General features: G+C 36.9%; 1 protein-coding gene across 18 annotated transcripts in view; it reads left to right on the forward strand.

The window, feature by feature from the left end:
* Positions 1–14,099, forward strand: part of LOC137239486 (protein madd-4-like) — a 207,645-nt gene that overhangs the window by 88,220 nt on the left and 105,326 nt on the right. For all 18 annotated transcript variants that reach the window (XM_067764819.1, XM_067764834.1, XM_067764832.1 and 15 more), the window contains 2 exons: positions 645–816; positions 6,033–6,177. In XM_067764819.1, the coding sequence (XP_067620920.1) occupies positions 645–816; positions 6,033–6,177 (317 nt within the window). The remainder of the gene's footprint in view (positions 1–644; positions 817–6,032; positions 6,178–14,099) is intronic.

Genomic DNA, 14,099 nt, shown 5'->3' on the forward strand with positions numbered 1-14,099 from the left:
GTCTATGTGCGGTCTTTATTGATCGGCCAGTTCAACCTAGCACACATCCATATATTATTACTCAAACCACGCGCATCACTACCAAGTTAGGGTTTGCAAAAGCAGAGCGAAGAGGTTGATATATTCACGTTTATCAGTTGCGCCATGATTACGAAATGACCAAACCTTTTGCTAGATATCTCAAAATTTCAAGATTTTTTGTGTATAATACAAAAAAAAATACAAAAAAATACTATCTACAGTATCTGGTGGATTGCACTGGGAAACTAAAAAACAAAATATCACAATCCTTATACGAGGAGCAATCTCACCTATGCTTTATTCAAAATAATATATTTCTATCACAATAAAACTAGATTTTCAGAAGTCATGAACTCCCAAAAGTATGCAATTTTTATCTAAATACTTTCCGTGCGGTCAAAAGTAATCAGCCAACTTTGGAAATCTGATGACCAATTAGGGGACAAAGTAGAAAATCTTCCAAGCAATTTTTAAGATATTTAAAGAATTCAAAATGAAGCAAATTCAAGACGCTGGATATTTAAGAACTTCAAACCCTCGTTTAATATCCAACTTTTCACACTTCAGTAAAAACAACGAAAGCGCTTGAAGTTTACTCATACTTTTTTTTATTACAATTTCAGAGGTCGCCCGGCGCATTTACATTTGGGAGACAGCTCTTCAAACGAGAATGAAGGCATAGAAGATCCTGAACACTATGATGATCATGTGATCGTACAGTTATCAGCGAGCGTGCAAGATGGCACACGCTGTCGCACGGGTAGCCTAGATATGTGTATTCAAGGAAAATGTCAGGTGAGTAACAAAATTAAATTAGAAAAAATCAGCGCCTAAAATTATACAAGTTCAAAGAGTATAAAATTTGGGTGTTGAGTTGACAAAGTTTAAATTACTTCAAAAATGAAATGAAATAAAAGACGTTGCAGTTATTTAGCAGGCACGAGACAAAGCAATGGCAAACAAGTTTGTTAGACTTTAGTTATGTTAAGCTATAATAACTATGATTACGATGATGTAATAGCGTGCATTCATATTGGATATACTTATAGTTTTTTTTGCATACATATATTTTTATTAGTTGTTAAGGTTCAAGAGAGTACCCAGGCAGCCAAAAAATATTGACGTTAAATAATCTTGCATAAACGTTTTTCTTTGGTATTATAAAGAAAGTATTTTTTGCCTACTTTTAGGCGTATAAATAAATCATCTTCAAAACAAATCCGTAGGATCTTGGAAATAAAGCTGTAGAATATATATATGAGTAATTACTTACAGTATTATATACAGCGTTTGATACACATACATACATATTGTGACGAATATGAGTGACAATAAGTGATAGTCTGATGCTAAGTAAATGAAGTCACAACAACAATAAAGAAGACAGTCACTTGTATCTACATAAACGAATCAATCACTATGTCTACACATATGTACGTACACGCAGCTGAGAAGCAACGCACGACCACATGCATATATCTGACATACTCCCGAAAGTATGCAATGAGAGAAGCTATAAAATCGTGCAATTGTAGTTACAGCTGAGAAATTTGATAGCTGATGGCCAACTAGTAGATTCTGGAATTGGAAGCGCCTAGAAGATGCGAACGAGGAAATCAGAGAGTATAAAAGGCAACAACAGTCGAGGCGCAATAATTCAGTTTTTGATTAAGCACGCAATCTGTCGGGCAATAGTAGAATTTCATTTAAGCTATCAGTCAGTTTGGTTATTAAGCCAGCTAGTTGCAAAGTATAAGTGTTATTGTGAAGTACTTTAATAAAGGCCATTTTTCCATTATTCAACAGTTTAGTGATTCGAACTTAGCAAAAAGGGCAAATAAGAGGATTTGCAGTAAATTCGTTACAATACGTATCTTTTTGTAGAAGCATACAATACTATGCAATCTTAAATCATTCTTTCATGCGCCTTTCATAGGGTAATAAAAACTTTCTCATCGTTTTCTGTATTTATTGCCACAAATCGGCTTAGTAATTGGGCATTTCAACTAAATGTTAAGCAGCATCGAATATAAATAGTTAAATGTTGTTACGAAAAGGAACATGTGCCGCCCCTTAGGACTATTTTTACATTTTTTATGTAACAAATCAAAAGATTCAAGGTTTTGAAGGATTGTTTTAGCGATGTGTCTCATAAGAAAAAGGAAAATGCTATGGTAAACAATTAATATTACCCGCGCCTAAAATAACGCTACACTCACATAATTATTACTTTAAAAACCCGCCCTCTTGAATATAGAGAGAACCTCCAATAATGCAACAACAGTAACTTGAGTCCGCCGTTTGATGCTAGGAATCTCAGCGACTAAACAGAATGTGGATATAAAGCGTAAGTTCAGTGCGCGACGGCATGGCACAGCTAAAGCGCGCAAATTTAATTCAACGTTACGGTTACGCGAGCGACTTTGCTGTTATCGCAGGATGTAATCCAAAGAATGTTGCATGCTTATAGAACCCAAACAAAACAATATTAAAAATGGCAAAGTACCTTTCGAAAGGATAAGTTCTTCCTGAGGAATGAGAGGTTGTCTTGAATATAGTACTTAAAGGAGAGACTTCAAACAGGGGAAGGAACATTGTAGAATATAAAAAAAGCGGTATAAAACTAAAAATAAAATCTACATGTAGCTAATGAGAGAAGCTTAGGGTAGGTAACGTTGACTGGTAGCCATTCCGGCAGGGAAAGCTCACATGGAGAACATGAAAGTCCCTTTGTGATACCATATAATGTAACGGTGACGTAGGCTATAGCTATTTAGTGAACCGTGTCGTGGCAACGACGTAGTTTCGAATGGGACTGTAAAAGTTCTTCGGGATCCTTGCGAGCCGAGACCGAAATACTCTATGGTTAGTTGTGGCAAAAGCTGGACAGTGAAGCAAGACTCGTTTCAGTGATTCTACCTCTCCATCATGCATGTAGCTGCCGCAAAGGGGCGTTTACAGTATGTTGACACGTACCGCATGGACTTACATTGACAGAATCTTTTTGAACCCAAAAATTTCAGCAAAGCACTTGCTGTCCATCTTCGGTCAAAAAGATCTCGCTACGCTGCAAGAGGAAGTGTCCGCCCAGCGCTTTTTTAGCTACCTCTGTGCCCATATATAGGGAAACAGATCACAGGTGACCAGGGGTACTCATTTTTTCCTACAGCGATCTATATTCGGTTTAGTATCGAATTGAAGTTTGATAGTAACCTATAACTCAATGAACTATTAGAATACCCAAAAATTCTGGACATGAAGTTCGATAGTGGCCTATACTTCTATGAACTGTAAGAAGAATAGACGCAGAAATATTTGAGTGCCTGAAATATGGTGTCGAGGAGCTGAAAAGTATATAATCCATTTCTTTACAGAATATTGTCAGACTAGGGCACGACCGATGACTAGAGTACCAACTATCGTGGAATAAGTTCTTAACATAGCATATGACTTGCTTTCTCTGAAAGCCGTTTCTCTCTGAAAGCCGCTGTACTGTATTCTTACTTAAAACATTGTTTGATTTTAATTTTTTGAGCATCTCTATCACCGCAGGCATGGGCGGGGTTGTAATCTGGCACCTTATTTAAAGAAGATAACGCAAGTATTATATACGCCTAAAACTATGCAACGCAATAAAAAAATTAAACATTACTGGATACGGGCTTTTTTGTTTGTTTTTATCCTTTTGAAATTAATGATTTAACAACAAGTAAGGACGGTTAAGTTCGGGTGTAACCGAACATTACATACTCAGTTGAGAGCTATGGTGACAACATAAGGGAAAATAACCTTGTAGGAAAATGAACCGAGGGTAATCCTGGAATGTGTTTGTATGACATGTGTATCAAATGAAAGGTATTAAAGAGTATTTTATGCGGGAGTGGGCCATAGTTCTATAGGTGGACGCCATTTAGGGATATCGCCATAAAGGTGGATCAGGCTTGACTCTAGAATTTGTTTGTACGATATGGGTATCAAATGAAAGGTGTTAATGAGTATTTTAAAAGGGAGTGATCCTTAGTTCCATAGGTAGATGCCGTTTCGACATATCGGCATAAAGGTGGACCAGGGGTGACCTTAGAATTTGTTTGTACGATATGGGTATCAAATGAAAGGGGTTAATAACCATTTTAAAAGGGAGTAGGCCTTAGTTCTATAGGTGGACGCCTTTTCGAGATATCGCCATAAAGGTGGACCAGGGGTGACTCTAGAATGCGTTTGTACAATATGGGTATCAAACGAAAGGTGTTAATGAGTATTTTAAAAGGGCGTGGGGCTTAGTTTGTATCAAATGAAAAAGGTTAATGAGCATTTTAAAAGGGAGTGGGCCTTAGTTCTATAGGTGGACGCATTTTCGAGATATCGCCATAAAGGTGGACAAGGGGTGACTCTAGAATTCGTTTTTACAATATAGGTATCAAACGAAAGGTGTTAATGAGTATTTTAAAAGGGAGTGGGCCTTAGTTATATAGATGCACGCCTTTTCGAAATATCGCCATAAAGGTGGACCATGGGTGACTCTAGAATGTATCTGTACGATATGGGTATCAAATTAAAGGTATTAATGAGGCTTTTAAAAGGGATTGGTGGTAGTTGTATATGTGAAGGCGTTTTACAGATATCGACCAAAATGTGGACCAGGGTGACCCAGAACATCATCTGTTGGATACCGCTAATTTATTTATATATTTAATACCTGCCAAGATTTCAAGGGTTTTTTATTTCGCCCTGCAGAACTTTTTCATTTTCTTCTACTTAATATGGTAGGTGTCACAACCATTTTACAAAGTTTTTCCTAAAGTTATATTTCGCGTCAATAAACCAATCCAATTACCATGCTTCATCCCTTTTTTCATATTTGGTATAGAATTATGGCATTTTTTTAATTTTTCGTAATTTTCGATATCGAAAAAGTGGGCGTGGTCATAGTCGGATGTTGTCCATTTTTTATACCAAGATAAAGTGGGTTCAGATAAGTACGTAAACTAAGTTCAGTAAAGATATGTCGATTTTTGCTCAAGTTATCGTGTTAACGGCCATGCGGAAGGACAGACGGACGACTGTGTATAAAAACTGGGCGTGGCTTCAACCGAATTCGCCCATTTTCACAGAAAACAGTTAACGTCATAAAATCTATACCCCTTCCAAATTTCAAAAGGATTGGTAAATTTTTGTTCAACTTATGGCATTAAAAGTATCCTAGACAAATTAACTGAAAAAGGGCGGAGCCACGCCCATTTTGAAATTTTCTTTTATTTTTGTATTTCGTTGCACCATATCATTACTGGTGTTGAATGTTGACATAATTTACTTATATACTGTAAATATATTAAATTTTTTGTTAAAATTTTACTTAAAAAAAATTTTTTTTTTAAAAGTGGACGTGGTCCTCCGATTTTGCTAATTTTTATTAAGCGTACATATAGTAATAGGAGTAACGTTCCTGCCAAATTTCATCATGATATCTTCAACGACTGCCAAATTACAGCTTGCAAAACTTTTAAATTACCTTCTTTTAAAAGTGGGCGGTGCCACGACCGTTGTCCAAGCTTTTACTAATTTTAAATTTTGCGTCATAAGCTCAACTCACCAACCAAATTTCATCGCTTTATCTGTCTTTGGTAATGAATTATTGCACTTTTTCGGTTTTTCGAAATTTTCGATATCGAAAAAGTGGGCGTGGTTATAGTCCGATATCGTTCATTTTAAATAGCGATCTGAGATGAGTGCTTAGGAACCTACATACCAAATTTCATCAAGATACCTCAAAATTTACTCAAGTTATCGTGTTAACGGACGGACGGACATGGCTCAATCAAATTTTTTTTCGATACTGATGATTTTGATATATGGAAGTCTATATCTATCTCGATTCCTTTATACCTGTACAACCAACCGTTATCCAATCAAACTTAATATACTCTGTGAGATCTGCTCTCAACTGAGTATAAAAAAAAAACAACGATTTTGTCCCATTGTTTGTTTCATCTTCTCCTCTTCTCTTATTTCAGCGCGTTGGCTGCGATTTAAAAATCGGTTCAACGAAAAAAATCGACAGTTGTGGAGTTTGTGGTGGCGATAGCACCACCTGTTCGCAGCCACTGTACAATTGGGATACGACAGCAACAACACAATGCTCGGTGACATGTGGTGGAGGTAAGTTGGGTTGTAAACATTTATATACAGATACGTTTCCACTTTTATTTAATATTCACAAACGCACAAAAGCACTTGAAACAATGAGCTCAAATGTTTTTGTAACACAAACACAAATAATTTGATATAACAATAAAAATAAATAAAGTCAAATAAAAAATAAATAAAATAAATGTAAGACGCGATAACCTCCGAAGAGATCTAAGGCCGAGCTTCTCTTCCAATTTGCGTCGTGCTCCTCTTGATTTTCCCTACAAATTGGGCGGACGGGACCTACATGTTTTATGCCGACTCTGAATGGCATCTGCAAGGCAGATGAGTTTTCACTGAGAGCTTTTCATGGCAGAAATACACCCGGAGCGCTTGCCAAACACTGCCGAGGGGCGACCCCGCTTAGAAAAATTTTCTTCTAATTGAAAAACCTTATTTCTAAAAATTTGATGTTCCTTGCCCGGGGTGAGAACCCAGGGCATACGATGTGGTAGGCGGAGCATGCTACCATCACACCACCAAACATAAAATATGCATGTAACACAATGCTGCACAAATTTCAGAGCAAGGGCAGTTCTGAGTAGCGAAATTACTCTTGGTAAGCAGGCAGGGTACGGCATTGTTGAATGTGACAAGAAGCTTACCTTTTTTTTGGCAGCTTTACTGTTGTGCTGCCACATTTTATTGCTTACAATGCAGGGGGACTAATATGACACGCCCGCTGTTTTAGCAGTGTATGACTTGCGCCAATATATTGGTTGCGTGTTTCAGTTGAACTTCGTGGTGATTCCATGAAAAGGCACCACACTCGATTTCGAGAATTTTCAGCAGTGAGATTTATTTTTTATTTAGAAATAGTTAAGCGTAGAATATTGGTCCATCCAGCGAGTGATGTGTGACTACATGGTTGTGTTTATCTGAGCCCAATTTAGTTGATGAGAAAGGCTCAGTGAGTGAACATAAGCCAAGTAAGAGCAAAAACAGAAAAGTTAATTAGAAAAAAAAAACAAAAGAAATAGTAAATGCAGCAAAATAAAGAAGACAACTTTATGGAAAAGGGGGAAAATTAAGAAAGCCGTGGAAAAGTGAAAAGAAGAAGCAACAAAGTAAGTATAACGATAGTAATGATGACCAATGACGGAAAGAAAATTTCGTGAACAAACGGATTGACGAAGCTTAAATAGAAATCGAATCACTGTTAAAGTAATTATTACAGCTATTGCAAGAACTTCTATTTAGACTACGAATTTGGTTGGGACTGGCTTAGTCCTAGTTAGTGGATCGATTTTTATACCCAGCATGTACTTGTACACAAGGGTATTATTAACACTTTAATTGGATAATGGTACTGCGTAATGGCATAAGGAGTGGATATAGACGCACACTTTCAAAAAAAAAAAAAAAAAATCAATTTGGAAACATGGAAAAATTAAAATATACAATATCTTATTATCAAACTTGATATGTGGGTTGCCTTCATGACTAGAAAAATAAATTTGGTGAAATTTTGGGAAAGAGGCGTGGTGCCGCCCACATTTAGAAGAAGACAATTTAAAAGTTTTTAAGCCATAGATGAAAATGCGTAGATTTCATATTGAAATCTGACACGGAGATTTTCCGTGCTATTGTATATGTATACACCTTGCACTGAAAGAAATGGTGCTAGTAAAATCAACAAATCGGTTCTGTTGTTCTTGACTTAACGGAGATTCGGTGAAATTGATCGAATTAGGGTTAATTCGACCGAGTTCTTTGTCAAGCGAACAAATTAGTTTAGTCATTTCAACAGAAGATAAATTGTCGCTCTTAAGTTAACAAAATTCTGTAAAATTGACAGATTCCTAATCAATCTAACTGATTTTTTTGTTAACACAACTGATCTCACTGGTCATTTCAACAGCGCTCAACAGTCAATATATGAGTAAATTTCAAAGAGAATTTTGCGCTCACTGCGCTCTCTACTTTGTACTTATGTATGCTGTGTACTATATGTATGCACATATTTACGTATGTATATGGCGGCCGCCGTGGTGTGATGGTAGCGTGCTCCGCTTACTACACCGAAGACCCTGGGTACACGCCCCGGGCAAAGCAACATACAAATTTTAGAAATAAGGTTTTTCAATTAGAAGAGAATTTTCCTAAGCGGGGTCGCCTCTCGGCACTGTTCGGCAAGCACTCCGAGTGTATTTCTGTCATGAAAATATCTCAGTAAAAACTCGTCTGCCTTGCAAATGCCGCAACATAGGTACTTTCGTACAAAGCTGTCGCAACAACTTTTTTTGTTCATTTGACTACTAAAACGTTCAATTACGAATCAACGATTTGTGCGCAGTTGATTCAACATCTTGTTGCGATGGATAAAAATTTACAGAAATTTCGGTTGAATTGACCCGTATTTCGGTTGATTTTGCCAGTCTTTTTCTTTCAGTGTGCTGTGTTAAAAAAAAATCGATTTAGAAATTTCGAAAAATTTAAAAAATTCGATAATTTAATACCAACGATCAATAAATAACAAAATATATTGGCAACCACGTGGTGAAGCTTTGTACGCAGCTTGACCTTATGATGATAAGTAGACATTTGGCACAGCACGTCCCATACTTATTTATGTATACTCTCACCATTACCAACACATCTATTAAGCTTTAAGAGCGACTGATAACAAATAAAAATGCAAATTTAACATGCAAAATTTATTTCCATTTCTCTTTTATTTTTATGTCGAAATTTTCTAACTTGCAAAAACCCACCTGGCATGACATTTATTTGCATTAACTACCTGTTATAGACATAAGTGCACATATTCACATACATTTTAAGCGCTTTACCGCTATATGGACGACTTATGACGTCACATCTTTTATTTTAAGTAGCACAACAGCTCACAGAGTAATTTAAAGTACGAATTGACTTCAATTCCATGTAAATATCAAAGTAGGCAGAGATACTTATGTATTCAAGATGGTAGATTGATATATACGCAAATCGAGGCTGCTTGTTGTTGGGTTGTAAACTTTTCGCAATCGGAATATCAAGTACGTGGGAAACAAAAATGCTCTGTTCGTAGAATCAGTTAAACAAATTACGCAAAAATAAGGCAATGAGATGTTTCATGATCTTAACTGGGACACGTATCTTAATATGCTCAATATAGCGATTTAAATCAATTTAGATTTTAGAACGACTTAAAACGAATTATTATTGCTCGTAATAATTTGCACGATGCGAAAACGCTCCTTAGCTTTATATTTTCTTGAGAAAACGATTATAAGTCATTGCGGCGTCTTCAGGCCAGAACTAAAAATGGCACTGAAGATGGCACACTGCAGGAACCTGTTTGTTTCCAAAACAAATATAATTAAAGATAATCGAAAATATAAGTTCGGGAATTATCACGGAGCCCTTTGTATTTGGCCTCAATGTGTTACAAATCCTCGAATTCATTTCTACCTGTTGGGTGTCTCGTCAATACGCAAGCTCGATTACATGAATTTCTGTATTTGCTGATTCGATACAAAAAATCCGATAAAAAATGCTTGAAGCTATTTAAAGACATATTTTTGACAAATATTCAAAGGCAGTTTTATGAAAATATCGAAACTATGTATGTTGAAATTTTATGAAATTTAAACATTGTATAAAATCTTCTATAACTTTTTGTAATCAGAAATCTAACAGTAGTATCCCAAATAAATCAGTATGAGTAATATCTCCAAAAATGGCTCATTTCAAGATATAGAACGCGAACCGGAGCTGCAAATTAAACCTGAACAAAATCAAATAAGGAACAGAACCGGAACGCTTCTGAATTAAGAACTGAAACTGAAAGGGATCTGAATAATGAACCCAAACCGGAACGGAATCGAAATGGGTAATAAAACCGGATAATGAACCGAAACCGGCACGAGACCAAATATGGAACTAAAAACGAATAAGGAACTGAAAATTAATATGGAACGGAAAACGAATATGGAACTGAGACTAAATAAGGAACCGGATACGAAACCAACTTGGGAACTAAACGCGGAAAACACGCATATGGAACTGAAATCGAACGAAGCAGAATCGGGACTGCAACCAGAACAAAACCGAGTAAGGAACTGAAACCGAAAAAGAAATAAAATGGAATAAAGAGCTGAAACCGGAACGGAACAGAGTTGATGAACGAAACCGAAAAGGGACTGAAATGGTGCAAGGAACTTTAATCGAACAAGGAACTGAAACCAAATTAGGAACGGAATCCGGACGAAACCGACTTCTGAACTTAAACTGCAACAAAATCGAATAAGGAGCTGAAAACGGAACGAAGCCAAATTGTGAACTAAAATCGAAATGGGAGAGAATTAAAACTGATAAGAAGTTGAAACCGGAACGAAACCGAATTGGGAAATGAAACCGGAACGAAATAGAAAAAGGAACTGAAAACGGAACGAAATCTAATAAGGAACTGCAACTAGAACGAAAGCGAATTTTGAACTGAAACTGGAACGAAACTGAATAATGAACTGAAACCAGAACAAAATCGAAAAAGGAACTGACACCGGAACGAAACGAATAACGAACTGAAACCGGAACCGAAACGCGTTTGTACTAAAACGAGAACCGGACCGAATCTTGGACTGAACCTGGAACTGAAGCCGAATAGGGAACTGAAACAGGAATCGTGAACTGAAACTGCAACCGAAACCAAAATGGAATCAAAATATAAACCTAAACCAAAATTGAAATTAATCCGGATTCGAAACCTAATAGAGAACTGAAAGAAGCCGGATACGAACCCGAATTGAGAACGGAAAACAAAATAAAAACCGAAAAGAAAATTCACGCCTAAATACAAACGGAATTGGGAACTGAAACCGACATCGGTATTGAAACTGAAACCTGAATTGAAATCGGAACCGATTTTTGAACTACAACTGGGACAGAACCGAATTCGAAGCAAGAATCGATACTCAAATCGCAATTGAAATCGAAACTGAAATAGAAGCCGAATCCAATATAGCGATCGGAACCGAAGCGAGAACGCAACTCGAACCGAAATATAGCCTTTAACGAAAAATCACATTCGAAACTGTATGATATGCTAAAATGAAAGTGGCAATGTATTAACCGAGATTTTTAAATTTCGTACTTTTTGTTTAGGTTCAAGAAACCTTTTTGACCTTCACAAAGTATTTCAGCTATTAACGGTGCTGAAAACCTTCAAAATATTTACAGCAAGAAATAAGGATTCGCTCACCATCAAGTATGGGATCTCTTTCTTTGATGTCCTTGAAAAAAAACTGAAATTATTCATTCTAAAAAGTTTCATTTAAGTGGAATATTAATATTTGTAAGTAGAACACGCACATTTGAATAGCTCAATTTGTTAATGCTATGTTCAAACAGAAAAATAAATTGAGGCAATTTCGATTTAAATTGAGTGGTGTTCATACAACTCTAGCTTATACAATAGTAATTTGATAGCTGGTTGGCTCATCTCTACAGTAACAACATATCTTTGTTAAGACTGTCAAAATGTGCGTGTTGGTATTAGGTGAATGGAATGGACTGAAAACATAAAACTTTGAAATTTTTGTGCGTTGTAAGAAAATGTGTTCAATGTTTTGGTTCAATTTTGAGTTTGCCATCTTCTTTTGACAATCCCTACTCCAGTGAAATGAAAGACATAAAATCAGCTGATGAGATGCGCCAACAATATAGTTCAGCCATGCGTAATTGACGTTTAAATATACTCAATAAACACACTTTACAATGTTGCATTTGCAGTTTGAAACAATTTATTATATGACAAATTGCGTAATAAATTGCCCAAATGGTATAAATTGCCAATTTGGTGTGTGTTTGAACCTAGTATAAGTCATTAAATTTTCACACCCACACCGAAGTGAATTAAAATTCAAAAGCAAATTGGACTGCAAATTTCATGTTGTGACATAACTTCCAATGTTTTTAAATTTTTCTTTAAGAGGCACCTTTGAGGAAAGCACTTCGCATATTTCACTATTTATTTTAATAAATGTTTGCATGCAGCGAACGATATCACTCATCACCTGTCTCTCTTCAAAACTGTTTTCCATTCAGCTTTAGAAAAACTAAAAAAAAAAACAACAATCCAAATATTGTAGTGCTTCCCACGTGCTTGCCATTTCCACGTGGCATGCCAAGGCGTATACGCAACCTATTATTATAGAGCTGAGTACACTTCTGGCGTATTTAGTTATTCATTGGCATGAGAAATGATTGATTTCGTGCCATGAAGTCTATTATAGGCAACTTACAATTGTTTAACAGTTAGTTATCAATCCAGATGGAAAGTGAAATTAAATAAATAACAAACTAACTGTTTTTAATTTTTTGGACAGCGTGACAATGCGGCAATTTTCATTTAGTTTCGGCAGCACTTCTGTGTATGTTATAAATATTTTAGATAGAGCTACATACATATGTAGTCAATGAACACTGACTGATGTTACAATTCTCATTAAGGCATTCTTTTGTTATAATTAATTTTGCCTTCGAAAATTTTTCTACTTGCCATATTGAATAATTAGGTTGACCGGTTTTTATTGAAATCTCTTTGCATTGGCTTTACATTTTTAATGAGAAAAATGTAGTGCCGCGCCGAAAAACGATAATTTCTAGGGCCTAAATATGTGTGCTCCTTTAGTAGAACTCGATAATTGTATTTCTAAACTCTCTTAAACTATATACGGTTAATCGCTTCTAATGAGCTTTCATAACAAGCACATCAATCAATATCGCTGTGGTTCGACGCTGCTACAGGAAGTTAAAAGGAAAAGCAAAAAGGCGTGAGTGCGAGGGGCTTTAGCTGCTAGCCCATGAAAACCCTGCAAAGTTTACTAAAAAATCCTGCGACGGACAAAGAGAAAAACTGAAAGCGATGTCCAGGAGGTGCTTAGATAAATGGAGCAAACGATGAAACGCCCAGGGAAGATGGTGAATCCGAGTCTGAAATCGCTACAGGCCTGCCAAAAAACTGCTCTCAGAACCGCCACGGGTTGTCTTCTTATATCCTCAGAACACCATCTATATAATTAGGCGAGAATACTCCCCATCAGGGAGAGACATGAGATGCTAACCAAACAGTTTCTGTTAAATACACATAAACCTAGGCATCCCAAGACATCTGCTTGATGAGCCAATACCGCCCAGGGGATTAAGGAGTCATCGGCACCTGAGAATTCAGTCTTATGAAGCCAAAAAACACAAGCAGGTCCTACTGAACTCCACAAACAGGCGTCGGACCTTTATGCCGGGAATTGCCCGGTGAATCCAGTACTCAAAGAACAATACCCAAAACTTGCAGAAGAGGAACGCACACTGCCCAGGGAAACGCGAGTCACTCTAGCTCAACTCTGATCTGGATACTGTAACAGGTTAAACTCTTACCTCTCCAGAATCAACCCCGACATACAAAAGATATGTCTTGCTTGTAACGTGTCCCCACATGGCACCAACCATCTCTTCAATTGTATTGTGGAACCAACGCCTCTAACACCCCTCTTATTATGGTCCACCCCTGTTGAAACAGCAAGTTTCCTTGGACTCCTGTTAGAGGATATTGATGACAATTTGTGATCGGTCGCACCTATTGGATGTGGCAATGCATTGCTACAAAAACAACAACAGCTCGAAAATGAGATGTCTATATGACACTGTCTGAACTCAGTTTCTCCGCAAAAATTCTACGGCTGTGCATAACAACATTGAACACTATCAGCTCAGCCAGAGCTGGGAAGGATCTTTTCGCGACGTTCGAAACAAAACGAGGTTTCAAACAGGGTGACTGCCACTCGCTTCCCCGCAAAACTTATGCGGCTGGGCTAAATGACATTCAGCAACGCCGTCAGCTCAGGTAGAATTGGGAAGGACCTTTCCGAGCAGTTCGAAACTAATCTACGTTT

Source organism: Eurosta solidaginis, chromosome 2 (assembly GCF_040869045.1).
Source record: "Eurosta solidaginis isolate ZX-2024a chromosome 2, ASM4086904v1, whole genome shotgun sequence".
NCBI classification, from domain to species: domain Eukaryota; kingdom Metazoa; phylum Arthropoda; class Insecta; order Diptera; family Tephritidae; genus Eurosta; species Eurosta solidaginis.